Genomic DNA, 16,628 nt, shown 5'->3' with positions numbered 1-16,628 from the left:
AGTACGACTACAAAAATCCCGAGGACGAAAATAAAATGGAGCAAAAAGAAATCTGTTTCCGGTCATTGAGCGCAGTTCCTAAAGGCGACCGCTCACAAATTGCGTGCTGCCGCGCAAGAAGCGCCATTCAGATTTCTTCAGTTTTCTTTTCGAATTTTTTCTTTTCGAATATAGGAGGACACAGGGGCGCAATTAAAGACACGGGCATGGAAGTAGACAGGGACGAGCGCTAAGAATACCTTCTTAGGCACTCTAGGTCAAAGTTTTTTTTTTCTATTCGTGAAGCGCATGCTTGCCTTGAGTTGCCTTTATTGTTTCTCGTTTAGCACAGAGTTCCTTTTGAGAGTGCGCTAAGCGTTACGAAGACCGGTGCGCGTCAAAGGTGATTGTCGAGTTTTATTTTCAAATTTTGATAATTGCCATCACACCCGTTATGAACGCTGTGGCGAGACATATATGGGGAATCTCCTTATGGAATGGTATATTAATACTTGCATGCAATGCGCGTTTCTAGTGTCCAGTGCCATAACCATCTCATATACGGCCTCACCCAGCTTTTGTCTTTCCTTTTCCGGTTTCAATTGTAGAACGGGAGCCGTGCTCCTATTATTGACGTTCCACCCTTACATATATATTGAATGTTTATTACGATTGATACAGCCTAAGAATGTTATTGCACTGCACTGTGGTACAACCCAGAATTGTTACATATCTACGCACTTATATGCAACTTGCCTAACCGATGACTCTGGATACCTCAGCAATACTGGGTGTCAAAATATAGGGGTTAAAACGTTCACGTAGCTGCAGTTTACTATTTCACTGATCAATATGGCTGATGTAAATTCTTTCTCATCACAAACTATATATTGCCCAATGATGTTTAATTTTTCCTTCCAGCTATCCTGATGCAGAATCTCTCTACAATGTTTTCAGGGCGATAATTCGGTGTTGTTTTAGGCACAAAGAGAATTGGTGCCAGTTCAGTGAAAGTAGTATACAGGCCAAGTAATCCGGCTTTCCGGCATTTATTTTCGCAAACTGTGGTCTCTCCGACGACAATAAAACTATCCCGAAATTAGTTACTTGCACAATTTAACTTTTCAGATGCAAGATACGTTCCATCTCGGCGATGCACGACACTAGAACGAATGCTACTCGCACAGGTTTTAAAGCCTAACATGAGAAATGGATTTCTTTTCAGTTCAAGAGCAGCGTTCAGCGACTTACACGCCAGGGTAGCACCGTAGATAAGAAAAGAGACAGAAAACGCCCTCCCTTCCCCCTCTCCAAGTTTCGACCAGTGCTACTTTACGGGGGGGGGGCACCACATGACAAATAACTTCTGCCACTTCTGGTGTCGAGACCGCCGCAGCCGTCCTGTCTCTATACCACAAGCGCTTTCTCAGGGGGCGTTCCCACGCAAAGTGGCATTGAACAGAACTTTAAGGGGTGTCTTAATTCTGTCCGTTATAGTGCTTGATTTTCACATTGTGGCATTCGCGTTAAGGTCTGTCATGATGTATGCGGCCACAGCATCTATTTGCTTCGCACTATGAATTGCTCTCGGTGCTCAAAAATACAGCGAGAATAGCTATTTTGCGATGCTCCACAACTTTCTGATGATTGTTTTTGATGCTACATCAGCGTTAAGAATTTATTACTTATAACTAAAATAATGCACTAAAGATACTTGAACTGCCCAAGGACAGCGGGAAAAAAATGGCAAATCTTATTGTTCCTCTAGGTGCCTTTGCATTCTGCATATTTTACTTATAAAAATAATTACGCCAATATTAGCAACAGGCTACACACACTTGACGCTCCTTATATCTGAGTAGCCAAATAAACAGCGTTGGCTTTGCGCCCTACGTAGCACAAGTTAGATGCTGCTTTGTTCAAATCCTGGAAAATGCAACGTGTGCGCGTCGGCACAACCGGATGACACTTTCTCATTTTCTAGACGTCACGCGTGGAAATGGTTGCAGCAGTTTAACGTGCTCTATTGTTCTGGCAGCAACGGTATGTATCCGTAGATGTACCGTGAGCGTCAGTAAAGCTCCGAAAAGAAGTTTAATTTGTGAACAGAAACACAAAAAAAAATCACTTCTGCCTGAATCCTAACACGCCTGGTTTTCACTGCTTATGCACCTTAGGTAGAAGGGGGTAATAAAACTTTTTTTTTAAACACCAAGCGTCATTCCGTTTGTTTAGTTCTCAAAACACATCAACCGTTTCTGAGTAAATAGAAGAGCGACGCCAATTTCTAGCTAAATACTTCTCACAAAGCTCAGCGGCCGTCTCCTTTTTCTTGGAACACCTGTGCCCGAAACAGGTTATCGCTGCACTGGACCTCAAACTTGTCTATTGTGCTGCACTACTGTTTGTGACTCATCGATGCTTATTGAGCACCATCGATGCCTATTGTTGCACTTTTGCCCTACACGGGTATAGAGCAATTTCTCTTAATGCCCGCTTTGCCGGTATTCCTTGTTTTTTAATGACAATGCAATGGATATGTTTATTTTTGGGGGCGTCGTTCAATGACGTGTGCTGGCTCGCGTTGCAATAGCCGTGAATTATGTTTAACGTTACCATATGCCATGAATTCGTTACACCACAGCGTTAAGTAGACATTGGCAATATTGAAATTTTGAAAGATGTTATTTCTCTTCATCTAGAAGACCTCCTAAAGGAGAACAAAATAACTGATAAAATCGCCAAGTATTTGCTTTTGTTGTCTCCCATCCCCGGTGGGTTCTACCTTCTGCCAAAATTACATAATGAAAATATTGCAGGATGATCAATTATTTCCGGAATGGAAACCACGTCAGAAAAGAATTTCGGTTTTGTCGACAGCTTGATCAAAAACATTCCACCAACATTTCCTTCGTTTGTCAAAGATAAAACTCATTTTCTTTCTGGTATAATTGATCTGTTCATTCCAGAAAACAGCACACTCCTTAACCTCGATGTCGTGTCCCAGTACACCAACATACCCCACTCGGATGGGACCAGGTCAGTCGTTAACGCTCACAGAGGTTCCCAAGTGAAAAGACCAGTGTATCACACGACCCTTGAAACACTTCTGCGTTCGGTGGTGGAAATTAATAACTTTGAATTTGACGGCGACCACTATGTGCAAATTACTGTCAGACCAATGGGCAAAAAAGTAAGTCCTAAATATGCCAATATATTTATGGCCATTCTCGCAACCGAATACCTAAAGAGCTGTGTCTTCCGACCCCATTTTTACAGGAGGTTTATAGATGACGTATTTCTTACATGGTGCTATGGGGAAGAAGAGCTATTCAAACACATCGCTGACATTAGTAATTCTCATAGGAGCATCTCTTTCTTCTACACCTACTCAACCTCTCCGCTGAGCTTTCTGGATGCCAAAGTTCAGATCTCGCAAAACAAGCTTCTCACCTCTGTGGTTAGAAAGCCAACGGATAGGCACAAATACTTGCATTTGGAAAGTAGCCACGAAAAAAATTGCGAGATAGGAATACCATATAGCCAGGCTCTAAGGTTTAAACGCATCTCCTCCCGTGAAGAGGACTTCTCTTTTAACTGGGAGACAGTCCGCAAGGATTTGGTCCGATAACGCTACCCCAAGCTTAACATCGACGATACCTTAGAAAAAGCTCCAGCACAAGACCGCAATATAATGATAAATAGTATCAATACTGCGCAGACGAACTTCCCAACAAATCTGATATTAACCTATCCTCCATAAGCGCCGAATGCTAATGCTATTCTCAGAAAGCATCACAGCATTCTCCTTCAGAGCGACAAAATGAAGCGCTTGCTTCCCGAACCACCCCTGTCGCATTTCGGAGGGCAAGAAATATCAAAGATGCCGTAAGCTCCACGAAACTAGACAACGTTGGAGTCTCAGGGTGCACACCTTGCAATAAACCGCGCTGTAAACTCTGTCCAACGATCAATAAGGTAACAGAAGCTCGCCGCACAGCGTCGTCTTTCCCATTCAGAATTCGAGATTTCAACAGTGATAGCAGAAACGTAGTCTACCTGCTCTAGAGCTGTGTGTGCCATGTTGACTGTGTATTGCAAACTGAAACTCTTTTCTGATTGAGAATAAATTAGCACCGAGCACACATGCGATCACTGCCAGATCTGCCCCCGTTCAAGACACGTAACCACAAAAAACCGTTCATTCGGAAGGTTCAAGGCCACCATACTGAAATCTGGCTTTCAGACACATTACGACAGGGAAGCCCGTGAATCAGATATAATTTTTAGATTGAGCACCTTTTCTGCTGGCATTAATGAAAGCCCTGCGAAACTCTCCTGTCTTTCCAGCTAACCTTCCTGCAATATTTTGTTTGTTTGTTTTTTCTTTTTTGTGAACTCTTTTGCTCCCAGACGATTGTTTCTTAAATATACTATGATGATAATTGCATAACGACTTTTTCTGTATGTAACACTTTCATTTCTACTCGAGTTATTGAAGTTATTCTTGTGGTTAAGCAGGCATTCTGTGACGCTCGTCTCTCATGTGTATTCATCGCATTATTATTGTTTTGTTGTTGCCGATCGTAGCGTTTGTATAAACTATGTTTCTTTGGGCATAATTTCACACTTTTGAACTGTATTTTGATTTCTTGTGCCCCTCTATTTTTTCGCGTTCTATTGGTATTTATTCTAATATTGCTATTGTGTTGTAGCTAAGCGGTGGTCCCTGGAATAAAATTTGTCTTTTTGATAAACTTTCTAACACACTGGCGCTGTCTTCAACTTCATATGTTGGCTTCTATGCATTTCCCCACATATCCCCTGTTAAAAAATGCTACAACAGTGACACAATTTTGAGTGTATTCTGGGTATTTATGTCACCTCTGCGTGTGTGTGTTTATTTTTATTGCTTCTTTTGGTCATCGTACTGCCATTTTTTGTCGTTATTATTTTTCTTCCACTCCTGTAAAGGAGCCTCTCCATGTGGTGCTTATATGCGAACTTCATCTGGTTGTGGGGGCTCACGTGCCACCGTGTGGAGACACTTAGCGCAGCACAGGTACCTGTGCGTCCTCCTGCTATATTCTGGAGTCGCGCACGGCCACACAGACCCTGATGGGTCGCGACCAAAGAGCGGGTAGAAGGGAGAGTAGCCGGTGGTATCATGTCGTGTGGAATCATAGGCTAGCGTGACGAAAGGTAACCTGACATCCCAGTCACGATGGTGGTCTCAGACATACATAGACCGCGTTTCTATCAGGGCGCGGTTAAGGCGCTCAGTAAGGCCGTTGGTCTGAGGGTGGTAGGCCATTGTGAGCTTGTGGCGAATGGAGGATGAGCAAAGTAGGTCGTGGACTACTTTACAAAGAAAGCAGTGGCCGCGACCCGTAAGCAGCTGACGAGGAGCGCCATGAAGTAGCCCGACGTCATCGAGAGGAACGTCGGCAACATCGGGCAGAGCTGGTAGGGATAGCGCGCGTGATAGCGTACCCGGTAGTGTAATCGGTCGCAACGGATATCCCCTTATTCCCAGAAGTTGATGGGGGAACGGACTCAGCATGTTGGGCCCAACATAGAAAAATGGGTCAGTCGAAATGTCCATTGGCTGAAATATTGCATCTGAAATATTGGCTGAAATATCTTATCTTGCATCTGAAGAGTTAAACTGTGCAAGTAACTAATTTCGAGATAATTTTATTGTCGTCGGAGAGACCACAGTTTGCGAAAATAAATGCAGAAAAGCCGGATTAGTTGGCCTGTATACTACTTTCACTGAACTGGCACAAATTTTCTTTGTGCCTAAAACAACACCGAATTATCGCCCTGAAAACATTTAGAGAGATTCTGCATCAGGATAGCAGGAAGGAAAAATTAAACATCATTGGGCAATATATAGTTTGTGATGAGAAAGAATTTACATCAGCCATATTGATCAGTGAAATAGTAAACTGCAGCTACGTGAACGTTTTAACCCCTATATTTTAACACCTAGTATTGCTGAGGTATCCGGAGTCATCGGTTAGACAAGTTGCATATAAGTGCTTGGATATGTAACAATTCTGGATTGTACCAGAGTGCAGTGCAGCAACATTGTTAGGCTGCATCAATCGTAATAAACATTCAATATATATGTAAGGGTGGAACGTCAATAGGATCACGGCTCCCGTTCTACAACTGAAACCGGAAAAGGAAAGACAAAAGCTGGGTGAGGCCGTATATGGGATGGTTATGGCACTGGACACTAGAAACGCGCATTGCATGCAAGTACGAATATACCATTCCATAAGGAGATTCCCCATATATCTCTCGCCACAGCGTTCATAACGGGTGTGATGGCAGTTATCAAAATTTGAAAATAAAACTGGACAATCACCTTTGACGCGCACCGGTCTTCGTAACGCTTAGCGCACTCTTAAAAGGAACTCTGTGCTAAACGAGAAACAAGAAAGGCAACTCAAGCCAAGCATACGCTTCACGACTACAAAAAACAAAACTTTGCCCTAGAGTGCCTAAGAAGGTATTCTTAGCGCTCGTCCCTGTCTACTTCTATGTCTGTGTCTTTTATTGCGCCCCTGTGTCCTCCTGAAAAATTCTAAAAGAAAACTGAAGAAATCTGAATGGCGCTTGCTTGCGCGGCAGCACGACATGTATGAGCGGTCGCCTTTAGGAACTGCGCTCAATGACGGAAAACAGATTTCTTTTTGCTCCATTTTTTTGTCCTTGAGATTTTTGTAGTCGTCCTCTGCTTTTAACGACGCGACATCGGTCATTCTCTACTTTACCTTCATTGATCTGTGGGAGCCCTCATACCATTCCTGGTACGACGGTGATGTGGTTAAGCAATGCGCCACTGGCCTGCGATGGCAGGTGCTGCTATCGGTGGGGCTTCTGTGACCCAGGTTGCTCTTCGGGGGCATCCTCTTCGACCCACCATTAACTTCCGTGCGACCTGCTCCGAGCTGGTTTTCTCACAATCCCGTGGGCAGCATTTTATTCCCAGTGCTTCAATTCTTGGCTTCACGTATGGCTTCGTTATTTCGCCGCGACGTGCCGCCTGTAATGCTTACACATCAAAAAAACAAATAAATATAGCAATACATGGATTGTCCAGACCGTTTACGCAGCCTTCCACTTGAACGCGTAGTGAATTTGAAACAGAGCAATACAAGCTTTTTAACAGCTTCGCAGGAATTATATACGAACTCTCGTCAGTCCGTATAATAAAGAATTCTGTGTTGTCATGTAATGACTACTATCGGATAGTGCCTTCACCTCTTTTGTTATAGCGGCCACCAAATGATAAACTGTTCACGGAATGAAAACTGGACATGACACTTAAGGTCTGCTTTAAGGGCATGACGCGAAGGCTTTGATGGGCTACTGCCCGTATAAGCGGAATTCATCATTCTCGATTTCACATTCATAGGTAACTGGGAGTTCTGATACCACACCTGGCGCAGTGGAGCAGCGAGTGAGCACTGCGCCACTTCCCTACGAAGGTAGCTGCTGCCGCCAACGGGGTTTGTGAGACCTATATTCCTCTCCCCGTGTAATCTCTCTAGACCTGCCATTAATTTACCTGCAATCTTCCATGGTGGTAAGTTTCCTCACAATATGTAGGGAAGACTTAGATGACGTCACAAGGTAATATGACCTAGAGGGCCAACCGGTCAGCTTAAAGGTGCACTAAAGAGAAATGTGAACTTGTATTTTTGCCCCGGGAACTCGATCTACATGATCCCAGCATTCTTAGGAGCCCTTATTGCCATGTGCGGCCGATTTCCCTAATTAAATTAGAATAACGTCCCGCTCCCGCCTATATTCTTCAAATGCCCCGCATACGCTGCGAGGAGTCGACCAACGCATGGATTGCCTTTCAGCCAGCTCCGTGGAGGCTTGCCGCTCTGCCATCGGCGGAGTAATACGTAGTAACCCGTAGTAGCAAGTAGCCCGCGCGTATTGTTATTTCTACTGGCTCATTTTGCGGCTATATTATCTGCAAATGAAACTATTTATTCACGGAAACCTAAAAAACAAAATAAAACAAAAGCTAAGAGCATAGCTTCGGTAAGCGTGGAAGTGTACGCCATGCGTGAACTGGTAAAGCTTTTAGACATTGTTAATTTTGTGAAATAGGAAGTTGCAAATATTCACAGGGAACTTTTTCGATTATTCTCGATAGTAGAATATATACGTGTATTAAAGTATTATATGACATGTATAAAAAGCCAGGCGGCTGAAAAGAATTGCTAGGTGTAGTTCATATAAAGAAAACAAGTTGTAAGGAATATAGATCATCGTTAACAAAATCTAAGTAGGCCTTGACGAATGCAGACATATTCATAGCACCGGTGAACAGCACTACCTCGATAATAGGAATTGTAAACCAGCTTAAAAGATAGATGGACATCTCAAGGGATCGTCGCCTCAGCGAAGAAAGCCATACAGTTTAAGACTGCGAATATAGAAAGCGCTGAAGCAGGAGATAACGAGCATAAAACGGCAGCCATGAGCTGCTTAATAGCAAAAATTGTAGGACGCACTTTCATAAGGGTGACCATCGAGAGGAAGTGAAATGAGCTATACGCACTCCTGTAGCTACCGGAAAAGGAAATGCTCTTTTCTTAGCCAATAAAAAATTGAGCTATGCTCGAAAGCGCCTGGCCAGCAGACAAAGTAACCGCTCGTGCTTTCTAAACGAGGACCCCATTTTACTTAGTAACGCGGGATAGGACATATTTATTTTAAGGCGTAAGCCTTACTTGCTCCATTGAGCTAAACCCGCCTCTCTGTCGGAGTGTTTGTGTTGAGACTTGATGGCACTCATAAAAGATAGCGTCCTCATACAACCTTGCAGGTGGCACCCTGGATCACACAAGTTCGCCCGTTGGCTGCACCTGCCATCCCAGTGCACTGGCGCACGGCTTAATCGCTGCACCACTGCGCCAGGAATGGTGTGGGGACTCCTAGAGATCTATAAGTGTTATGTAAAGAGATACCAATTATTCATTTAGTGACATTAACCCACAAGCTATCGCGCCACACCCAGCGGGCCCCGGTCGGGTGGGGACTGCATTCACAAAGTTAGCACGCAGATCAGAAGGGGTGCGGCGGCGGCTACATAGAGCCATGCAGAGGTAAATTTTCCAGCTGCTTGGCATAGGCTTACATCATGCCGCGCGGCGACTGCGTCCCCAGTATGAGCGGGCGCGCGTATGCCTTCTCACACATAAGGAGTCTGAAGTTTCTCTGTGAGTTTTTAGTCTTTTTTTTTCATTCCTCCCATCGTACCCACGAGGGACTAAGCAGCGTTGTGGGTAGGGTGCCGATGGCTGAACCAGGTTCTACTGAAACTATGCTTGTGTCTACAGTAAGCAACCTGCAAGTTGTTAAAAGTTTCGTAAAGATACTTCGAGCTATTATGCGCACCTACGCGTTGTTCGTCCCTGAGCAATGAAGAACGGGCGACAGGTTCTTCAAGAATAAGTACAGAAGGTGTTGACTGCATTCGAATCAGTGCGAAAGCAGGTATTCGTGCTAATCAGTAGATGATGATGAGCCGGCAGTGCCGTGCCACGGAGAGCTCGCGCTAGGCCAGATGCAGGCACGCAAGAGAAGAGAGGAAGAGAAATAACTTTAATGAGAAGGGATTTCGGACACTGAGGTCCCTGGGTCCCCGCTCTACAATACTATACTATACGTTCACGAGTTCATGGAGTTCCGCCGCAACGGTGGCTCAGCGGTTATGGTGCTCGGCTGCTGACCCAAAAGACGCGGGTTCGATCCCGGCCGCAGCGGCTGGAATTTCTTTGGACGAGATATTCTAGAGGCCCATGTATTGTGCGATGTCAGTGCACGTTAAATAACCCCAGGTGGTTGAAATTTCCGGAGCCCTCCACTATGGCGTCTCTCATAGCCTTAGTCGCTTTGGGACGTTAAACCCCATAAGCCGAACCAAACCAAACCAGTTCATGGAGTTCCATGAAGCGGGCGGCCCGGTCAGTGGCGATCTTCTGCCTGACCAGGTCTGTCGAGCGCAGTAGGACCTCTCATTCCTCCAAGTGGTCAGGTGCTCCGAGCCCCGTGGTGGATAGTCGGCAGGACATTCTTGGAGAATGTGGGTAAGAGTAGCGTGTGGGTGGGTGCACTGGGTACAGGAGGTGGTGTAAGTTTCCTGGGGGATGCCGGAGAAAAAACAGGGGGAGGGAACAGTGTGGGTCTAAGGCGGCGCTATTCACTTAGTGGTAATTGTCAAGTGATTGGTGTGGATGTGGGGGTATAGCTGGCGTTCGAAGCGATATGCCTGGATCAGCCCGCTGAAAGAGTGCATGCGCTCCCACGAAGAACCCGACGCCGAATCCGCCCAGTCGATAAGACCTTGGGCATTATCCTTGGCAGCTTCGCTGCCGGGCTTCCCAGAGTGAGCAGGCACCAAGATCAGCTCCAAGTGCCGGTCGGTAGTAGCATATGGTCGGCAGCTGATATTAGAGTTTGGAGCATGGCAAGAGACGATTTTGCTTGGGTCAGTACCACTGATTAGTGCTAAGCAGAGGACGACGATGAGCGGCCAGTGCCGTGGCACGGAGCGCTCGCGAGAGGCCAAGTGTAAACAGGCCACGCAACAGACAATGGACGATTTTTTTCGCGGTCTGTACCTATCGGATTAGTGCGGACTCACAAAAATTGTACGCGACAGACCAAAAAAACTAAAGGACGCTTTTTATCTAAAAGGCGCGAAATGCTGACTCTTTCACATGGCTATATTCCTCTAGTGTAGAAGGGGGTACTAAATGAAATCGCTTGTAACGTGAAGCAGATACTGAAGTGGCGAGGTGTCCTGTGCACACCTCCAATAGCATGTGCTATTTGCGTATAAGCTTAGTTGTCAGCGAGGAAAAAGCACTTCTGACAGCTTTGGAAATCACCGTGTAACACCGGCTGTGAAGTTTAGGACGCAAGGTTGGGAATATGAATTGTTGCCTCGGATGTGTCCCTGAGGAAGCAGGTCAGTCCAGGAGCACAGTCTTTCAGTCATACTGTTAAGGCTTCAGTGCTGTTAATAAACAGTTCCTTCATCTAGCTGCGGCTGTCCAGTGTTTTCTGAGTGCGCAGAAAATAGTGTGTTACCGCATGAAACTGAGTTTGAGTAGTCGGTAATTAAAAAAAAAAGTCGGGAGAGACACTTCACATTGCTTACGCGTAAAAAGGAGTGAGCCCGCCCACTCACTGCGTGAACGCAGTTGCTGAGCGCTGCGGTGATACGTAACCTGATGCCACGCAGCTGGCAGTTCTACCTCTGAATGGCTCTACGTAGCCGGGGCCGCAACCCTTCTGATCTGCGCTGTAGGTTAATGAAGGAGGTCCCCGCGGTACCACGGTCCGCGCTCCACCTTAATAATATGAAGCGAGAGCTAATGGATTAATGACCATAAATGCACAATTAGTCTTTCTCTATTTAACATTCACAGAACCCTTGGGGTGCTCATACTACTCTTGAAGCCATGGTGCAGCGGTTAAGCGTTGCGCCACTGGCGTAGGATTGCAGGTGTTTCCACTGGTGGGAATTGTGGAATCCAAGTAGTCCCGATCGAGCTGGTGCGATTGATTCTAATTTCACCGCCACCTTCAGCTTGCTTGAGGAAGCCGTCTTTTATAAGTTCCATCGAATATTAACACACACATACGCACACATACGGGTTGTAGTTCAGTGGAGCAAGCAAGGCTTGCGTCTTAACATCCTAATATCGTAGGTGTGCTTAGCTTACTTACTATATGAGAGACGAAGAAGCGAGGGGCTGAAAACAAAAATCGTGACATGATTTCAATTTGACGTAATATTAGTCAGCCCGATAAATTCAACGAAAAGCTCTGATATCACCTTAGCCAGAGAAATAAAATTTTTTTGAAGAGTTCTCATTGTCGTCGATGAGATGTGGTCTTTGTGCATTAATTTCATATGTTTGTTTCTCAGAACAGAACAAAGAACGCAACAGGATAAATGTAATCGGTGTTATTCTTCCTCGTGCTGCATTCTTTCTTCTATTACAGTTTTGAAATTATTGTGGCTTTTCTATTAAGCTGACTTTTTTTTTGTCGCGGCAGAGGTCTCTTCACCTTGCATGAGTATGATTTGCTTATATATAAAAGGGAAAGAGTACCCAGATACATTGGCAACGCAAGTCAAGCGCAATGGTACTCTGCACACTGCTCACGCTTTTTCTCTGTGGCGTTTCCGCTGGGCAATCATTAGAAGCGATTGGTATGCATCAATCTTCTATTTTAACTTACACTCGTAGTATTTCGTTAGTTATTTCTTACTTTCGTAGCTGAACTACCATTCGGGTTGGCAACTGCAGAATGTCCGCGTGAATCCGGGATGGGACTAGACTATTAGAAACTGAAGGCTGCAGCGGATGCAGTTGAGGTTTTCGAAAGAAATGGTGGAAGGTGAAAGGGTTGCACAAAAGCGGTACATCAATTTTCTCTCGGGAGCTCTTAAAACTTAATGAACCCTTTCTCCTCCTTTTACGTTTTGTGCTACGATGGGAAGGATGTGGACGTGGAAACAACTTGATTTGAGGGCGGTGCTAAATGGTAGTGAAAAAGAGCGCTTGCTATGCTAATCACTCTCTGTTGTCGGAGAGCTGTGATTAAAGTCAAGCTTACTAGGAGGAAGGGGGAGGGTGAGGAAATTAATTGTAGGTAATTTCAGCGCTGCGTGATAATAGGATGAGGCCATTATCTGCTTGTCCTCCAGGGAGATTGCTACGTGATGTGCATCCTCTGATAAAAAGTTGCAGGGGATTAGAGGAGCGATAATTGTTAATGCGAACTTTGCGGAGGAAAAGAGCTAATTGCTTCTTGGAGTAGAGATGCCGCTTGTGGAAGAATGTGAAGTTTCTATGACATTCCTGAAGAGCTCGGTTGTTTGCTCTACATATAGCACTGCGTTTTCCACTCACGTTTAATTTGGTCAGGGGATCGAGATCTTGATGCTAATTTCGTAGGACCAGTTAACGTAGCATCTCATTTGCCTAAATGCCAGCATGGTAACGTATCAGTGCAAGGTTATTGTAATGATGTAAATGATGTAGTTTTCGTTATGAGATTTCACTACACCATCATAGAGGTAGATTGCAACTGACTCCGCTGCATATTGCTAAATGTGTTAGTATAGCTAAAGGGAATTATAAACGTGTTCTGTGTAATAATTCCTAGACATTCTTATTGTTTGGCACATACAATCAGTTTGATTTACAGCTTGGTTATGTTCTGAATGTAAGAAAAATGCGCAGCCGATTGCGTGGTCGCGGCTGCGTTTCTTGGGCATATATTGAGCACACGCTTCTGCTTCACGTGGACCTTGAAGTAGATGTGCCGTGATATGTACATATTTGGAAATATGATATTTCATGGCAGCTGACGGTCCTGGCTGTTCGATGTGAGCTGGCTAGGGAATAGTCTGTGTTACTTTGAGGATGTCGCTTCCTGTTCGGTACGAGACAAGCGTGCCAAACCTCTCTGCCTATCTGCCTCGGTAGTTCGGAGAATGTGTGAAGGAGGTTCGTCTGTTGCAGCCATCGGCATGAGGTCTGCATGGGTGGACCCAGTGCATCTCTGTGAAGGGTATTAAATGCACAATTATGTTTTTAAATATTTCCCTATGTTGTCGTTAAGTACAGGATGGCGTACGCGTGTCTGCTACAGACAGGTGGGCTACAGCCAGAGTGGGGCGAGATGGGACACAGATTTGAAAATTGCCGCCGTTATTTTTATTCCCAGATGTAAAAAAAAGTAAAACGGCTTTACGGCTCCCAGTCGTCCCAGTAAAGATTAATTAAATGAACTGACAGAGTAATGTGTAAATATAATCTGTACATATATTTAAAAATTCCGCCGCCGCGGTGGCTCAGTGGTTATGGTGCTCGGCTGCTGACCCGAAAGACGCTGGCTCGAGCCCGGCCGCGGCGGTTGAATTTCTTTGGAGGTGTAATTCTAGAGGCCCGTGCACTGTGCGATGTCTGTGCACGTTAAAGAACTCCAGGTGGTCGAAATTTCCGGAGCCATCCACTACGGCGTATCTCATAGCCGTAGTCGCTTTGGGACGTTAAACCCCATAAACCAAACCAAACCAAACCTTAAACATTCCATCTAGGGAGAAGTGTGACAATGCTCGGGATAAAGTGAACCGCCCTTGAAGAATCACCATCCTTGCATTGGATGTCACACGCACTTGGCTACACGCAGACCTGGGCAATCATTTTGAGCCTTATCGAACGACTGACATTGTACCAAGAAAAAATCCAGGACTGTGCTCTTCCATGATCCACTACAGTCTATGTAGTTCTACCGCCAGCTTCTGTGTGCAGCCTGGCTACGCAATGTTTCTGAATTTCCTGCCTTCACCAAAAGTTTATTCGGTTGTAGTGCTTACTTATGTTTAGCTCAGCAAAGTTGAACGTACATGCACTTTCACCAGATTCGTAGCGCCTGAACGTGTGATTTTTAATGCGTATGTTGGCCTGTCCGAACAGAGCTCGCTCCGTTGTTAGAATGTGTTCTACGAATACCCGTCCGTGCCCGCCGGACTGAGTGCGATGGTGAGGTTCGCAAAACTTTTTACGTAATTTCTGTTGCACTTATTATCTGATTTTCATTACTGCTCTTTGGTTCACGCCTTTGGGAACACAAAGGCATTTGGTGGCAAAGGCGCTGCTTGCGTCTAGTCAGACATTTTAAGGCAATAGCCTTAGGAGCACCGTTACACAAAAAATCCGGAATCGGCGTTGTGAGACAAAGATAATGAGTATCACTCTGGCAACTTGTACGTATGTGGGCCTCTAGGTCACGTAACCTATCGGCCACAAGCTGCCAAATGGAGAGTGAGCAAACTGACCCCCATGGCAGGTGGCAGTTATGGACCGATCAGTCGGGCCGAGCAACCTGGGCCGCACAAGACCCACCGCTGGGAGCACCTGCCAACGCAGATCATGACCGCTTCGCTTAACCGCTGCACCACTGCGCCAGGAGAAGTACGAGGACTCCCACGGATCTATGAACGCAATGTAGAGAATGACCTTCTGCATACACACGAACTGGCCCACTACACTATCGCGTCGTACCCTTACGACCCAGCTTAACTGTCCGTTTCGATTCTTTTTTCATGTTTTCTGCGCACCAGTGGGCAATCTCAGTTTGACTTTTAGTCGTTGAAACAATTCTACTGAAGTGGATATCATGTTTAGAGCTTTACAGCAAGAAATTAAACAACTACATCAAAAGCGGCACACACTTCGGCTTGTTGGTGCATTACATGGAGAAATAAGGAACGTGACCAGGACACGGGCAAAGAGGACGCACACGCAGCGTTATGGTGTGTGTAGCGCTGTGTGTGCGTGCATTATTGTCCGCGTCTCGATCGCGTTACTTATTTCGTCATGTCATCCCACCACAACATCACTTCCCTGAACAGCAAGGAGCTTAAGCCCCATCAGAACATCGCAGCCTCGTTTTTTCTCTCGCATCTTGCCTGCGACTAGAATACATATTCTTTAATTAATTAAGGTGCTAGTTTAATTGAGCCGCGTAGCTTTGAAAATCTGGCGTGCGGAATTTTGCGCCTTTCGGCTGATCTCTCGCTGACAGAGGATAATCTCGCAATTTTTTCTTCTAAAGCTTAGTCAATTTTGTCCATCTTGAGGTCAAATGTAGCGGACATTGACACGAGTCATACCACATAAGTACCAAGTTATCACGATGCGAGCTTAAAAGATACTGGGCACATGTAACAAAAGGTCTCGAACGCACGTACGCACACACACACACACACACACACACACACACACACACACACACACACACACACACACACACACACACACACACACACACACACACACACACACACACACGCTCACACACACACACTGGAGAATTCCCACAAACGCTGCGAGTTTCCCACACAGTACAATATCCGTCGAACGCGGTTCCTTGGTTACAACATGTTGCCTTGATTTTAAAACATATTTCTTGGAAAGAGGGAAAGCTGTCAAACACATATCTTCAATGCCTTTTCGAGAGTGTGTGTGTGGGTGGTCAGTCTAGTCTTCCCGGAAGCAAATCTCACCATGGTAACCAATTTCGAAATTCGGAAAAAGTGGAATGCGAATACCAGTGAGCGAGCCTGGACTACATTTTACTAGGCAAAGATGTGAACCAAATTGGTTTGTTCACCGAAGGATGTGGCCATGTAGTACACCAGGGTGGACAAATCCTTCTCCGATGAGGGAGAGTGTTTTAAGTTCTAGGATACGGTGGCCGCAGGTGGCAAAGGACTGGGTGTATTGGACAAGCTTTTGCGCTGTAGTGGGCATAGCCAGGCTGATGATGATGGTCCTGATCATGATATGTGTGAAGTTCTGAACAACGGGCAAGTGCATTTTTGACATATAGCTTGAGTAGGCGAGTATAGTGGCCGCAGCTTGCAGAGGAGAGAATTGGAGAGAAATGGAAGAGGTATTTTCCTTGCACTAGGCGCAATCCGCCTGGTGATGATGAGTGGGGATAGGGGAAAATAGTGCTAAGTTGCAATCTGCAGCCTGCGCTATTGTTCACCTGGCTCATGGTACATACAGTACACACGAATT

General features: G+C 45.4%; 1 protein-coding gene across 1 annotated transcript in view; it reads left to right on the top strand.

Annotated features, from left to right (window-relative positions):
* Window positions 1-12,171: 12,171 nt before the first annotated feature.
* The window catches only part of LOC149327408 (uncharacterized), a 78,330-nt gene continuing 73,873 nt past the window's right edge, over window positions 12,172-16,628 (top strand). The window contains exon 1 of the mRNA XM_089564862.1: window positions 12,172-12,241. Coding sequence (XP_089420988.1) covers window positions 12,172-12,241 — 70 coding nt within the window. The remainder of the gene's footprint in view (window positions 12,242-16,628) is intronic.

Source organism: Amblyomma mixtum, chromosome 10 (genome assembly GCF_055824585.1).
Source record: "Amblyomma mixtum isolate Tamu chromosome 10, ASM5582458v1, whole genome shotgun sequence".
Lineage (NCBI taxonomy): Eukaryota > Metazoa > Arthropoda > Arachnida > Ixodida > Ixodidae > Amblyomma > Amblyomma mixtum.
This window is presented reverse-complemented; position numbering and strand designations above follow the sequence as displayed.